Consider the following 14903-nt stretch of genomic DNA (forward strand, 5'->3'; position numbering starts at 1 on the left):
GGGTAACAGGAAGGTCTACATGTCCCAATTCATTATCTTTCTCTTCACATGCCTCTCGCCTAGATATCATGATCTGCAACAAACGTCTCAAGAACCATCCTTATCCGCCCAAAAAGTAAAACCGGGACTGAAATTCAATATACACACATATGCTAGTAATAATACACATTCATTCGCGCCAAATATACCCAAGTCCAAACTATGCTGACCGAGTCTACCGTCTCTTCGTCTGGCCACCGCCCCTCTTGCCAGTAAGCGATCTCTTCTGTCGGAGGTAGTTGGCAACGAGGTTCTCGACGCTGCCCATATCGTGCTTGGGCTTCCTATAAACCCGAAGAGTAGATCTCGTTAGCATTCCCAAACCCAAAAACCAACTATTCACACAAGATGAAAAATGAAGAAAATACGCACCTCATGTAATACAACCTCGCGCGTCTCTTCCTCTTCTCCGCCCTCTGGACAATCTCCACACTCTCAACATTAGGACTGAACACCTTAATCGACATCTCAACTCCAACTCTCGTCAACTGGTTGCGCAACAAGAACGACGTATCAACACCGCGCAACCGAATGCTCAAACACACACCGGAGAACGGATCTCCATTCTTGAACGTCACCCGCAGGATATCGCCGACCTTGACACTGCGAGGACTCCGTCTGTAGTCGAAAAGAGCGCGGCGCTCGCCCGTGGGATCCAGCTGCGCCAATTGGGCCTCTTGCACGGCGTTCACGGGGTCCTTGCACTGAGGGGCGGGCGGAGGAGGAGGGATCTTGCGTTCTTTGCGCTCTGTATTTCCGTTTCATCAAACACATGTTAGATATATGATTCCGCATTGGTAAATCCGGGACGCAAGTCCAAGCAATGAATGGAAAAGAAGATTGTTCAATCCATACCAGGATTCGGCCGCATACGAAGCGGTAATTGACGAAGGAACTGCTCCGGCAGGTTCTTAGGAAGAGGCTTGGGCTCAGGTTTCGCGGAGTAGACGGTGCTGAGCGCACGGCGACCGATCTGGTTGTTGACGGTAGTGGTGGACGACAGCGACTGGGGCTTCAGGAGGAGGGAGCGGAAGCAGCCCAGCTGCTGCAGGATCGGGGAAGAAGACGCCATGGCTTGTTCCCTGGGTGCAATTCGACCACCTTGGCGTTTTGAGGAAGCAAGACACAGGCTTAATTGTGATGCTTAGGGAACTTGGGAGGGCGGATCGAGAAATTCGGACCGGCAGAATTTCCGCCAAGCCGCGAGTTGCCTGTTTGGGCCATCAGTCCCAGATTCGACGCTCGGGAACTTTTCTGCCGCCAAATAACTAATCTATCTACTTGCTCGACCCCGGTGGTTTTGTTTTTTTCGAGCGATTGAGTGAGAAGGTTTCCTCCGGACTGTTGTCTTCTTCTTCTTTTCTTTGTGGTCCGTTGAATATATAGTTCCTCCCACATAACGATGGCGCAAAACGCCGTGGGAAGGCTCTTCCGCAGCCAGAATTCCACGACTCTGCGTCAATCCATTGGGTCGCTCACACAGACGCGCAATGCTTCTAGAAATGGTATGTATTGTGTCTGATTTATATATGGCTTCGACTTGAGCAAGATGGAGGAAACTAACGGACCACCCTCCATAGCCGTCCCTACCTTCCAACAAACCTCATCCCCGGAGCTGGACCAAGCCCTCACCCGGTTCCGCGAAGAGCTCTTCATACCCTTCGGTCTCGGCCAGGACCAACGACGTCTCATGTTCCGCCAGAAGTATGCCGACCGACTGGAGCAAGAGCCCGTGACGGCCAACATAAGCGAGGACGAAGACTTCCTCCTGCGCCCGATGGACCCGCAATCACGACCGACGCTCAAAGAAGCCGCGGAGGTGATCAGCCTGATGCAGAGCAAGAATGACTGGAAGAACCTGGTGCCGTTCCTTTCGGGACTACAGATGGCCAAGCGGCACTTGAAGCCTAACCGGTTGGAGTGGCTGGTGCGGAAGGCGGGCGAACACAATGCGGTGAACTTCGTGGTGGAAGCCGCGAAGCAGGCGGACAGGACGGGCGTGAAGCTGAATGAGGTCGGGATTGTGCAGCGGTTGTTCTTTGAACTGCATCGCAAGGCTCAGAAGGCGGAGTTCCAGGGCCCGGAGGTTACGAAGGCGTTCAATTTGGCGACGCAGTTGGTTGGGTTGATGGAGCGGCCGCCGCATGTTCAGCATGATGTGATGGTTGATCCCAAGAGGAAGCCGTTTGTGGCGGGGACGTTGTTGGAGTTGAGTGCTGCTAGGGCGCTGAGTGAGTTCGAGGGTAAGGATCAGGGTGGTCTGGTGCGCATCTACAGTAGTCGGGTGCTGGGATGCTGGAAGATGGGTAACTTTGCTAGTGATGTCCAGGATTGGCGCGCTGTGGATAAGATGCTGCAGGAGAATGTGCCGATCTATAATGGTATGAAGCTTGCGCTGAAGGTGCAGGGCATTGCCAATGACAAGACGGTTGCTCCGGGCCTGAAGAACCGGCTGAATGAGCTGGGTCAGTTGATCGCCAAGCAGAAGAAGAGCGCTCTTGAGGAGATTCAGAAGAACCCTTCGCTGGGTCTGGCGCAGGCTCAGCTCCTTCATGAGAACTAGAGCCGGTGTCTTCTACATTTTGCCATTTTCAGCTGATTTTATCTTTTACTGTATATTACCATTTTGGATCGTTCGGAGCTGTATCTGTATTTGAAGATAGATGCCATTTCCTTTCATTCTTTCTGAGACAAACTAAGCTGTGCTTGCTAAGGTTCAATTGTTATGATGCAGGTGATGAGGTGATTTGCTGATGGGTTGTTTCAGGGATGAAAGGGTTGACAACAAGGAAGAAAAAAAAGAAAAGAACCCGGAATATATGCTCAAACGCTCATGACTTGCTTGTCAAGCGGACTAGGGAAGGAGTTCAAAGGTGTTATCATCGCGAATGCGAGCACGTCCTTCCAAGGTGGTCTTGCGAGAGATGACAGAAGGACCGGATACGGTGATCTAAGGAAATGGTAAGTGGATGAAAAAGGTGCATGACTGTTGGCTGGCTTACCTGGCCCTCTTGTTTTGCCTCATCGCCCGAGCCACCGGTCAACACAACTTCAACACTGCTCAGAGGCGCACCAAAGTGGCTCGAGCCTTGGAAGCGGCGATAGTCGAAAATATTGGTCTGGAAAACAGCACCAGCAACCCCGGGACCGGTCAAAGCGTACACCACGCGTGCTCCGGTGAGGATACGCAAGTCTGCGAGTTGCTCATAGTCCAGCTGAGCCTCACGGCCGGCATTAACACGGTGCGAAATGCACAGCAGACGCAGCTTATCAAGCGAGAGTTCGGCGGTAGGCCCGACGTTGGCCACCTGGTTCAGCAAACCGTGCGAGGGCATGTAGCCGGAGTCCAGGCTTCGCACCTGAATCCAGCGAGAAAAGAGAGAAACAAACCCGGAATGCGGCTTCATGAACTTGCTGTGGTATTCAGACATGGTGCGCGACGAAGCAATAATGACTGTTGGGGACAATCCAACAGTGGCGAGAGCAAAGTCAACGCTCTCTCCAGCAACAGAATTGAGGGCAACGGACGCATTCGAGTACAGTGCAGCCATGACTTGGCACAGAGGGTATGACCGTGAGAGGGAATCAATCGAGAGAACCAGATCGTTGGGGTTGAGCCGCTGAGGACGAGGGAGGGAAAACATAATTCCAGCAATACCCGCAATCAGGTTCTATTCCATGTTAACGCTCGATCGAGCCGGATGTGTTGACACAAGATTGCCTACCTCTGATTGATATTCGATGAACTCGCCTGCGGACGACTTGGAAGGCCAAACAGTGGTGAGGGAAGGCGCCGGAGTACTGGGGTCCCAGCTGGGAACATCAAGACCGGTAAGGTCCTTCTTTTCTTCAACCAGCTCGTGCCAGACACGAACCTCCAGAGTACCCTTGACATCTTCGGGGACATCGTTCCAGTCCATGTGTCTGCTTCCGAGCTTTGCAACCCAGATCACCTGCGAGAGCTGATCATTACCCTTGGCGACGAGAGATAGGTCAAGAGCGCCGGCCTCCGCGATAAGAGCCTCCGCTCCAGACTCCTTCAGAAGACTTGAAAGAGAGTCGGCGTCCAAGTTGTGGGGGATGATGATAGTCTTGAGACCGTAGAAAGCGCCCGCTAGAGACCTCGTCAGCAACGGATAGAGCCAGTGGACAGATGAAGGATTTTCGAACCGAAGATAGAAGCCAGAAGCTCAACCGAGTCTGTCAGACAGACGGCGACCGTGTTCACCTTGGAGGACTGCAAACGACTTCCAATGACATTGATTTCTTGGGTAACTTGCTCCAAGGAATGCTCGATTGCTTTCCTGCCGAGCACAGTATAGATTTTTCCTTGTTTACCAGAGCCCTTGCCGTCCTCTCCCACTGCACCCCGCACGGCGGCCTTCCAGATGTCGCGCAGATCACCCTTGCGACCGCTTGTCCATCTCGGAGCGCCGGGGTCCTTGACGTTGAGTCCGGATCGGAGGGGGAAACCGTGCGGAGTCTCGAGACTGCGGTATTGAGCAGTTTCACCGGGCTGTCGTACGGGAAAAGCGGTCGACTGGCGAGCGAGTAGAAAAGGGTGAATATCGGAATCTTTTGAAGTGACGAAGGAGAAGACGAGGAAGGCGACAATGCCGCCCGCGATCAAAGTAGTGTAGATGTTCCAGTCAGCCAGGAGCTCTGCCGCAAAGGCATCGAGCTTGGCCACGATGGACGGATTGGAGTCCATTATGGAGAGAGCGAGTGTATCTAGTGTGTAGTGTTAAGCATCCATGCACGAATTGAAAGAAAGAAATGCTTCTTCTTTAATGGATCGAGTGTGAATGAGGGAAGAGTGAGTGACGTGAGGGGGCTGAGCCGGGGCTGAGGCTAATGGCTTATGGAAGAATGGCTATGATGCCAGATGTGGGGAGCCGCGGCGCCTAAGCTGACTAGTGCCGCTGAAAGCTCCGGATTTGGGTTGGCTGAAAACTTCGCGCCAAAGGCGCTTGTGGTTGCCAGTGACCCTTACCGGCGCACTTATCATCAAAACAATCAGTCGCTGCCCCGTTCACATTCACTCTGTCCCGACTCCTGCCTGCCCCTCCCCTGTGACCATGATCCTGTCGGGACCCTCATTGTAATCCGTCAACCAGAGATCCCATAGTCACCGATGTGGTAGGACACGCGTATTTCCAATTTGCAATTGATTCAACTACAGGTAAGTCCAACGGCAATTTTCCTATTTCAGGTAAGTGATCATGCTCCTCCTTTGCCCATCTCTGCAACAAGATGCCATACTGACACGGTGTAGTGTCATCTTCATCCAAGCGTACACTATCCCCATCTTAAATATAAATCAATGGCGTCCCCTGCCCCTCCTTCTACCCCGAAAGCTGCATCTGCACCTGCAGCGACGCCTGATGGCTCTCAGACGCCTGGGAAGTGGCGTCATCCTCATCTGAACGAGGTCGTCCGTCGACAGAATGCTGGTACATTCGGAGATCGCAATATAAATAGGCTTGTGTGGAACACAGCCGCTTTGTTTGCGACATGGGTGTTTGGAGACACCATCAAGTCATAGTGAGTGCTGCTAGCAGGCGCATCCGGTGTGCGGTTCCAGGGGCCTTCTAACCAGCGTCGCAACAGTTTGCTTTGGCTTCAGAAAATTGGCTCGGTCTCTACATACCCCGATCTTTCATTGCTAGTCCTACGAGTCATCTTTGCTCTGAACATCCTGGTTGCATTGTACCCGCTTTTCCGCCCGAAGGACAACTTCTCCGATATTCCATTGACCCCTACACAACGCTCGCTTTTGGGACTGGATCCCTCTGCCACACAGTCGTTTACTCCGGGCACGACGTACGTTACTCCGCCTAGGTACCGACTTTCTGCGTCTCGGAACGCCAGTCCAGCTAGCAGATCCGGTTCCCCCTTGTCAGCAAGCGCTGGCGCTTCCGGGCACAGGCTATCGTCAGGACCTTCTTTCTCGCCCTCTCCGAGCCCGTTATTGCACAAAGTGGTCACAAATGGTAGCAAGGAAAGCGGGCGGAGGCCGAGCTTTGGATCTTCGTCTCCGCTCGGGCGCAGCTCATCCTTTTCGCCTTTCAAAGAATCTTCTTTTAAGGAGTCTACGTTCAAAGACTCTACATCCACATTCAGAGAATCGACCATGTCGACATTTTCCGGTATGTCCAGCATTGCGCCCGCGACTCCTTCACCGGTGGGTGGCAAGCGTGTGAGCCTGGGTTTGAGCAACAAGTGGCTGTATGAGCGGAGCCGGCGCCTGTCAGCAAGCAATGGTAGCCTTTGATTTGGACCAGATTATTGGTCTTGTTTTTGGTCTCAGGGAAGAATAAGAGACGATTTATGTAAACTCGTGTGTTTTCTAGCGGGGTGCTTCGGAAATACCTTTTTAGGCCGTATTTTGTTATGATGTTGCATGTTGCATGATGTACTTTTAGAAAGGGTCCGTTTCCTAAGAATAATCTCGAATAATCTCCGAGAGACTGCCACTCGATCGCGGCGTACTTTCAAATAGGAGACGGTGTGTTAGATTCAGCTGAGGTTCGTTCCCCAGTCGATCCTCCGGGTCTCCGCGGGCCTAGTTCCCGCTTCCAAGGCATTGACCCCAAGACCGCCAACATGCCACAAGTTCATTCATTCACACGCGGCCTCAAACTATTGGGCTTACGTCCCAAGCAAATCACCCTCGAGGATCACCCTCGTACCGGACATTCTTCCTGAGATCCTAGTGCTGCTTTACTGCATGAGGTCAATAATTCCGTGATCTTCGCTGGAGACTTCACCATGGGAGCTTCGGAGTCCAAGCTCGTCTTCAAGCAGGGCATCTTCCGTCTTTCAGAGGAGAAGGACATTCCTGCGGATGATCCCTATTGGGCCAGGGTTTGCCTTCCTTTTCCTTGCTCCAGCTTTTCTGTGACGCCGAAGTGGCTTACTGACCGATTCGTGTAGTTCTGGGAGCTCCCAGAGTCCTCAGAGGACGTCTTCAGCCTGTTCACACCTGCCGATATACGACGAACTCGCGATCATGCCTTATCCAACTTTGAAACTCTCTTGCTCTCAGTCACCTCACGTCTCACCGTATTAAAAAATCATCCATCTTTTCCTGACCCCGAACTCGCCCCCGACCGCGATGCGCTCAATTGTATCCGCATCCTCACCCGCCTCCTTCCCTTTGTCTACGAGGCTGAACACCTAGAGGAATGGGAGGAGAAATTTTTCTGGGCTCGTCGCAAGAAGAGGACCAGAGAGGCGCAGGTGGCTGCGGAAGTACTTTTCGATGAAGCGCAGGCGGAGGACCCAGACCAGACAGCCCCGCGATCGACGGGTTTTGAAGATGCGAAACCTTTAGCTGAGGAGTTGATCGACAATCTGCTGGAGCTTCTTTTCTACACCAACTTCACGATCCCACCGCTGCCCACCGCGAAGACCAAAGTGTCGTACTCAATCTGGCAGAGTGGTGTGGGTTGCAATACGTCAATGGGATCTACAAAAGAGCTGGAGAACAACCGCTGCGAGATCCTACGGTTATTGCTTACCTTGACGGGGAAAGCGATGTACATGCCGTCTAGTGAGTTATCGTCTTCGCTTTGCTGGGAGCTACTTGCTGACTATCGAAGGTCTACTTCCTGTGCAAGGCGTCAAGGCTATCACGTACATGACGACTTGCTCGGACAAGCAGGTGGTTTTAACTCTACTTTGCTCACTACTAAACACTGTACGTTCTGATAACACGCGGTTGTAAGGGTGTGGGTGGTGCTAACGAAGCTACGACAGGCTATCAAGTACAATCCTGCTTCATGGAGGGTGCCCTATGATCATGTTGTCTGGAAAGACCCCAAGCAGATATTGGTCATCTATTGTCTGCAGTTTCTCCTCGTGCTCCTTCTATATCCAGTACCAGAAGATGGTCGCGGAGCGCCGCCGAAAAACTATTATCGGCACTACTTTGGCAGATTACATCGGCCGCAAGACTTCCAATTCCTCACTGATGGCATGACCCGAATCTTGAATCAGCCGGTCAGTTTGCCCCTATCTCTACCCAGTTTCTCTGCTAACTCGCTAGTGAACAGATGCAAGCGACCAACTCTTATCTTCCGGGTAGCCAAAGATCGGTCAAATGGGCTCCTGAGATGCTCGTCTTATTCTGGGAGGCGTTGCAATGCAACAAGCGATTCCGGTCCTTCATCATCGACTCGAACCGCTCGCACGACTTTGTCATTCTCTGTATATTTTATGCTATCGAGTATAAATCCGACCCTTCTAAGCAGGGCGTGGTTAGAATGTGCATCTTCATCATGCAGACAATGAGCGTGGAACCCAATTTTGGCCAGAGCTTAAACACAAAGTTCGAGGCTCAAGAGACTCTCCCTCAGAGCATCCGTATTCCTGGCTTCCGGGGATCCTATGCTGATTTTTTGATCATGGTTTGTCGCTCACGGTTCGAAAACTAGTGGCATGAACTGACAGTGGTGTAGTCCATTCACACTTTGATCACTGCCAGCAAAGGAAAGCTGAACACAGTATACCCTGCGCTTCTTGCTATCATCAACAACATTGCCCCGCATGTCGAACATCTTTCTCCAAGCTCGTGCTCGAAGTTGCTGCAGCTCTTCTCATCCATGTCAGCGCCCAGCTTCCTTCTGGCTAACGAGACGAATCACTCCCTTCTTTCCTCGGTCCTCGAGTCTATCAACTCAATCCTCGAACATCAATTTACCAGTAGGTCATTTGTTGCAACCTCTGAGACAACATGCTAACTCGCTTAGAAAATCCTTTCCTGGTATATGCTATTCTAAAGTATAGAAAGCGTTTTGAGGCAGTGCGAGAATTCACTCTGGAGAGCGGGCAACAAGAGATAGAACGCCAGAATGAGCGAAGAAAGTCTTCAAGCGGTTCGCATGAATTTGTGTGCAGTCCCGTTCTTTCTCCCACTGAGGAAGAACCTCCGGTGCCTTCAGACACGCGGTCTCCATTGGGCCGCATACCAGAAGAGAATAGTCCTTTTGCCATTGGCGGAGACGAGGATTCGGATGATGAAGGAGAGGGACGCGACACACCGGCGCAGGATTCGCCATCAGTACAGACTTCTCGTCGACCATCGATTTCCTCTGTCATTGAAGAAAGCGTTCCCCTTCAGCTGCGCGGCATGTCTGAGAAGGCACGAGGCAAGATGCCTGCTGGACAGCCGTCCTTCTCGCGACAGAACAGCATGACTAGCCAGATTAGTCTTTCGGCGGCGTTTCCGACATCTTCCAGTGGTTTCACGCCGACTACAGCATGGGTAAGTGCCTCTCGTTACCTCAATTCCCGTATTACACCACTAACAGTGAATTCTTTTTGTAGCTCGAATCCTGGTTGGCCGAACTGCCACTTCATACCATTCTCACGATAGTCTCCGCCATTGCTCCTCACGTCCCTGAGGCTGCATTCCGATCCGCTTCAAGCCCTGAAGCTCGAACCTTGATTAGCAACCTCCCGTCCTTCTTGGAAGATCCCGCAATCCATACGATTGTTTCGGAGCCATCGCCGGTCCGCGTCCACTCGTTTGAGTGGTCCGCCCTTTCAATGGGCTGGTACGAATCTCTGCTCTGGGGATTCATCTTCTCGAGCGAAATGGTGGTTGGCACCGCCTCGGGCGCTACGCCGGGCACGGTTGGAGTTTGGAATGGAACCAATATCAAGCTGTTCAAGGTCCAGGAGGCGGCAGCGCAAGGGCCCACGTTACTTGCGCCCAAGGGAGCTGTGGATGCCGTAGGAAGCAACTTGGTTCAACGCATCGGGAACCTGAGCTTCCGGCGGAGCAGCACACAGGAGTCTCAAACTAGCTCTCGGCCGCCGTCGATTCGGGAGGTGTGAGGCTGCTATGCCGGACTTCTGGCAGCTTTGGTTTGCTGGGCTATGGTTCGTGTCATTACTTATGTTAGCTTTTCTTCTAATGATTCTTATGTTTGAATGATACCTTCCCGGCGTCTCGCAGATGGGCTGGTTTGTGTGCGGTTCATTTTACTTTAGAAAGCCAGCGTGAGGTGGAAGTTCATTTGTCCTTTCGCTTTGTATGTATGTTGTTGTAGTATCAAGTAACTTGTTCATGTCGAATTGAATGCTATTTTGAGACATTTCAACTGTAGTCAGGCATGACCTGGTCCACTGCCACCGCTCCCTACCACCACCTTTTACACCTGCCAACCAGACAACTATTATCTTGAGATCCAGGTGGATCGAATACGTACATTCAACCCTCTGTCTTAAAATAGAAGCTATCAATTTGCGCCGTTAAGATCTCGGTGGTTGCTCGTGTTTTCCACCTACATCCCATGGGAGTCACTGGCCGCCACGTGAGGCCGCGATTGGCTGACCTCCCTTTATTTGTCTCTCATCCTCAGCAACAACGAAAGAGACCGACTCCGACATCTTAGGAATTATTCTTATTATTTGTTCATTGTCATCTTGAATAACGACTATCCTTTTTACTTGTACTCATTGACTTGGTACTCTACAACCCTCTCTAGACCATGGTACACACCCGATCGCTTGCTGTCGCGGCGTCCGCGTTCCTGCTCGGCGATCCGAGACTGGCCGCCGGAGGATCCACGGAGCTCCAAAGCGTATTGAAGAACACGCATGGCAGCAATGATTATGGCTATCCCACGGATTTTACTAGGGGTATAATGCCTGTGAGTACTCCCTTGGATGGTGGGGTATCAGCTTGAAAAATGATGCTGTTCCTACTTCAATCATGATATTTCTTTCATATGATTTGTTCTTTCATATAATTTGAGTTGAAGCTTACTGCCCCATTATCAGATCCCAGTTCACTCGCATAAGTAAGTTCATTGCCTAATAGTAGTTTTACAAGTCCCATATCGTGACCCTTGGCTAATCTCTATGACAGTGACTATTGGAGAGATATACCTTTCTACACTGGTAGGCACGGCACTGTTAGCATAGCCAATGAGCATAGCTAACCGATTACTTCTACTAAAGGCCTATCCAAAGGATGCATTTCTACAGAAGCCGACGTATGGCTATATAACGACACCCTCTATGTCAGTCTACACGTATATCCCCTGCTCATGAACCGACTTTAACAGAGCAATACAGGTTGGCCACGACGAATCCTCCCTGACGAAAGACCGGACCCTTGAATCCCTCTACATTAACCCAATCCTGGATGTGCTTAAACTCCAGAATCCCAGTAGCCCATTCGTAACAACCCCAACCAACAAGTAAGTCACCTATAACACCTTTCACTCCATCCAGAAGCAGGCAATTAACAGCACCAACAGCGGCGTCTTCGACACCTCCACTTCCCAAACACTCTACTTCTTCATCGACCTCAAAACCTCCGGCCCGGAGACCCTCAATGCCGTGATCTCCGCTCTCCAACCTCTCCGCGACCAGGGCTACCTCACCACTCTTAAGGACAACAGCACTATCACCACTGGCCCCGTCACCGTCATTGGCACCGGCAACACCCCGCTCGACATGGTCGGGCCCGTCGCAGACCGGGACTACTTCTACGATGCGCCACTCGAGGCACTAGCTGAACCTGAGTACGCCGATATCACGGATCTCATTTCGCCCATAGCATCGACGAATTTCGCAGCTGCCGTGGGACCCGTCAAGGGTGAGAAGCTCAGCGATAAACAGATCAAGGCGCTGAGGGAGCAGATTCAGACTGCGGAGGAGAGGGGCATTGGTGCTAGGTATTGGGGCACGCCGTATTATCCGATCCGGACTAGAAATTTTGTCTGGAGGACGCTGTTGGAGGAGGGGGTTGGGTTGTTGAATGCGGATGATTTGGATGCTGTGGTGGAGTATTTTTGAGTGGATTTGTTGCTTGGTATAGTTACTGTGTAGTTAGGGTTGGGTTGTAGGCTTAGACTGAAGATGATGTTATCAAATATTGGGCAGATACTACTATTAACAGAGAAGAAGGTACAGATAAGGGCTACGACCGTGACTATCATTCCTATTGCTAGGGAATAGCAAGCTTCCTGTTCAAGCGACGGTTAATGCTTTTTACATGAATGAGATTACTACCATAGTACTACTTTGTTCATAGTTGGGGATCTTGACTTTGACTTGCATGACGAGAGTAGGGCACAGATTGGGGTATTGTGTCGTTCTGCAGAGTGTGACTTGAGGCCATTGCTTCCTATGGTGACAATCGTTACCCGACACTTTAATGCAGTGGATGGTGTGAAGTATATACCGAATGTATCTCATTCCCCTCGTATTTTATCAGTGGTAGATAATGGGGTGCTTCCAAGTCTCTATAGATATAGTGGTTCTTGTGCGGATCCTTGGTAGAGGCAGTATGTTAATCCGGGAGCAGCGCAGTAGTGAATACACTTGATCGAACAACGACTGACTTTTTCACTGACTTTTAGAGGGTAACAACATCTAGTACTTCTTATCATATTATAAAGCTATCCAATTGATCAATTTAAACAAGTGTAAGCAGCACATTGCAGACGCGGGGATTGCAAAGAAAGGCCGTCAGACTACCGGCACGTGATCGCCCGTGAAATGGAACGCGTCTGAGGGGGGGGAAAAAAGGAACAAGAAGGAAAGAAAGAAAGAAAAAAGCACTTGGAGAACGCCACAGGCGCTCGCTGGACAAATCCACTGGCCTTCATCCGCGGAAGCCACCATCCGCGATGTCTCAGGTTGATGTAGAATTGGGCGAACTGCTGGCCGAAGGGCTGCCGGTCCCCGTCCAGCTCACCATTCGCCATGTCTCCTCGACTCCCTCCCCTTCAACCGCGCTCTTCGCCGCGCCTCCCGGGGAGACGCCAGAACCGACCTTTTGCGAAAACCACTTTCTGTCGGCCTCGGTCAATTTAGAGGAGAAAGATGGCGCGGAGGTGATTGTCTTTGGCATGGAGGTGCTGGTGTACAGCACGGCGCACCTGACTACCATCTTCGTTTCCAAGGCCGACTCCACCGGCTACCTTCATCTCCTGCCCAATGCGCCCAAGGTTTCCATTCTGCGGCGCATCTCTCACACCTTTCTCTCCTTTTTGGTCAAAACTCATCAGAGACCGGGTGTCAGACTGCTAGTCTCGCTATTTGCCCGGGCGCAAAACCAGTATCTCTTCCCCGGCAGCATTGACAACCCCCAGAAGCATGTCCTAGATGACCGCGGCCTGATCAAATGGTGGTGTCGCGTCGTCGACCCCATCTTGCGCGAGTATGAGCCGGAGTCCGGTTCGCAGGATAAAGGGGCCCAGGACCATCAGACGGAGTCGGCCAAAAGCTCAGCAACCGCGTTCCTGATCGTCCCGGGATGTGATCGGTTCGAAACCAGGGGCTTCTTTCCTCCTTTGGCCAAATCGGACGACAAGGACCGTCCAAGATGGCTCACTAGCTATCCTGTGCACCAATTGTGTGACAATCCCAAGGCACCCCCGCGTTGCTTGGTTCCCCGGTTTCCGGATGACCCCAAAACACGCTTCTTGGAGGACTTGGATGATGAGCTTCCGAAGCAGGAAGCGGAGGGTGTAGTATCCGCAGAAAGTGCTGGTCAGTGGCGAAGCGTCAGGTCTCTGGACCAGTTCTGGGAGATGATGTCGTTCCGACAAGAATGCTCGGCTGGACGACTGGTTGGGTTCTTGTGGCTTGTTATCAATCCTCCGGGACTCGTGAACTCGGTACAGATGACCAGTTCTCGGTCTGTCCTTGGCGACTCCAAGAGCTTGACGGACCATGTGTCCCAGGTGATGTCTGGCGAAAGTGTGACAAGTACAAAGCCGGCTAGTGATGCTGCATCCACTCCAGAGCATCCTACGACAACAGACCATGATAAACAACTGTCATCAGACCCTACGGGTGGATCTACTTCTATTTCAGCACCCCAGCCAGCTGCTATACCATCTGAAGCTAAAACCCAGGCCCCGCAGCCCTCGGATGCAGATGCCTTTCATTGGCCTGAAGCTGGGCGAGGACATGCGGTTCTGAGTGAAGCAGACTACAAAACGGCGATCAACTTCCTGCTCGATCAAGATTTTGATACTGTGGAGGCCTCAATTGCTAGCACAAAGGCATGGGGTGAAAAGGTAGCCTCCCTCGCAGATCAACTCTGGGTTGGACAGCTGGTGGTGGGACAAAACACGAAGGATGAATCTTCCCAGAAACCTGTGGAGGTGAACACGCTCATGACCACCGGACTTGTTCGCAAGCGCAAGAAGCCCGATGCCGAGGTTGAGCAGAACAGCAAAACTGCTGATGAGGATGGTAATGCTGGAGCATCAACCCCGGCTCCTCCGGCATCTTCTGGGTCGGATCCATCGCCGGCTGTCAACGTTCTCCAAGCCAACTTGATCCGGAAGAAGAAGAAGACGTAAACAGACCCTACTCGTGTCGGTTTGGCTAGTTTTCTAATTGTATTCTTTTGGGGTCACCGACGAGCTCATGTAAATTGCATATGCGGAGTCGAAATTGGGTAGGCATTTGGCGATGGATGGATTTGCATTTTGTATAATAGGACAATATTTGGGAATTTCATTTTATATCATATTTACTTATTTACTGATCATATGACCGGTTGAACACTCTTCCGACAGGTTCGATGGAATAGATAATTAAGCGTGGAGCCACGGCATCCAAGCAGGCAGTGAAATATAATGTTTTATAGTAGAACTGTGCCTGAGGCCGCGGAGGAGGCAGTGCGGCTGCATCCGAGCATCCGCCGGTTTCAAACTAAACCAACTAAAGATGAACAGCGCAAAACCTCGCCGGTGAAACCCACCAGCAGCGCCCGAGCCAACCATCCGCTGGATCCGACTGGAACACTAGTGTCCTTCGGCTCGACGGTTCATTGCTTGTCTACCGTCTGTCTGTCGCTGCAGCTTGACGGTTTGCGTGGCCGTCGC

The 14903-nt window shown here is 51.6% G+C and overlaps 7 protein-coding genes across 7 annotated transcripts; 5 read left to right on the forward strand and 2 right to left on the reverse strand.

Annotated features, from left to right (window-relative positions):
• Positions 1–214: 214 nt before the first annotated feature.
• On the reverse strand, positions 215–1111 carry AKAW2_11833A (mitochondrial 54S ribosomal protein bL19m; the record flags this gene model as incomplete). Its single annotated transcript, XM_041684361.1, has 3 exons — positions 215–323; positions 412–787; positions 895–1111. The coding sequence occupies 3 exons, from the start codon at positions 1109–1111 to the stop codon at positions 215–217; spliced, it is 702 nt and encodes a 233-aa protein (XP_041538553.1).
• Positions 1112–1441: 330 nt separating this feature from the next.
• Positions 1442–2602, forward strand: AKAW2_11835S (uncharacterized protein; the record flags this gene model as incomplete). The annotated part of the gene is made up of 2 exons (XM_041684362.1): positions 1442–1544; positions 1620–2602. The coding sequence occupies 2 exons, from the start codon at positions 1442–1444 to the stop codon at positions 2600–2602; spliced, it is 1086 nt and encodes a 361-aa protein (XP_041538554.1).
• A 291-nt stretch (positions 2603–2893) lies between these two features.
• AKAW2_11834A (uncharacterized protein) lies at positions 2894–4750 on the reverse strand (the record flags this gene model as incomplete). Its single annotated transcript, XM_041684363.1, has 4 exons — positions 2894–2989; positions 3042–3710; positions 3765–4153; positions 4210–4750. The coding sequence occupies 4 exons, from the start codon at positions 4748–4750 to the stop codon at positions 2894–2896; spliced, it is 1695 nt and encodes a 564-aa protein (XP_041538555.1).
• A 612-nt stretch (positions 4751–5362) lies between these two features.
• Positions 5363–6313, forward strand: AKAW2_11836S (uncharacterized protein; the record flags this gene model as incomplete). Its single annotated transcript, XM_041684364.1, has 2 exons — positions 5363–5583; positions 5650–6313. The coding sequence occupies 2 exons, from the start codon at positions 5363–5365 to the stop codon at positions 6311–6313; spliced, it is 885 nt and encodes a 294-aa protein (XP_041538556.1).
• A 497-nt stretch (positions 6314–6810) lies between these two features.
• AKAW2_11837S (Hid1 family protein) lies at positions 6811–9882 on the forward strand (the record flags this gene model as incomplete). Its single annotated transcript, XM_041684365.1, has 8 exons — positions 6811–6906; positions 6976–7594; positions 7644–7741; positions 7801–8043; positions 8097–8450; positions 8502–8745; positions 8793–9307; positions 9370–9882. 8 exons carry the CDS (start codon positions 6811–6813, stop codon positions 9880–9882), a joined length of 2682 nt encoding a protein of 893 aa, XP_041538557.1.
• A 656-nt stretch (positions 9883–10538) lies between these two features.
• Positions 10539–11853, forward strand: AKAW2_11838S (uncharacterized protein; the record flags this gene model as incomplete). Its single annotated transcript, XM_041684366.1, has 6 exons — positions 10539–10700; positions 10831–10850; positions 10919–10950; positions 11011–11072; positions 11128–11252; positions 11313–11853. 6 exons carry the CDS (start codon positions 10539–10541, stop codon positions 11851–11853), a joined length of 942 nt encoding a protein of 313 aa, XP_041538558.1.
• An 836-nt stretch (positions 11854–12689) lies between these two features.
• Positions 12690–14375, forward strand: AKAW2_11839S (H3 histone acetyltransferase RTT109; the record flags this gene model as incomplete). Its single annotated transcript, XM_041684367.1, has 1 exon — positions 12690–14375. One exon carries the CDS (start codon positions 12690–12692, stop codon positions 14373–14375), a length of 1686 nt encoding a protein of 561 aa, XP_041538559.1.
• Between the last annotated feature and the right edge of the window lie 528 nt (positions 14376–14903).

This window comes from Aspergillus luchuensis, chromosome 1 (assembly GCF_016861625.1).
Source record: "Aspergillus luchuensis IFO 4308 DNA, chromosome 1, nearly complete sequence".
Taxonomy (NCBI): Eukaryota; Fungi; Ascomycota; class Eurotiomycetes; order Eurotiales; family Aspergillaceae; genus Aspergillus; species Aspergillus luchuensis.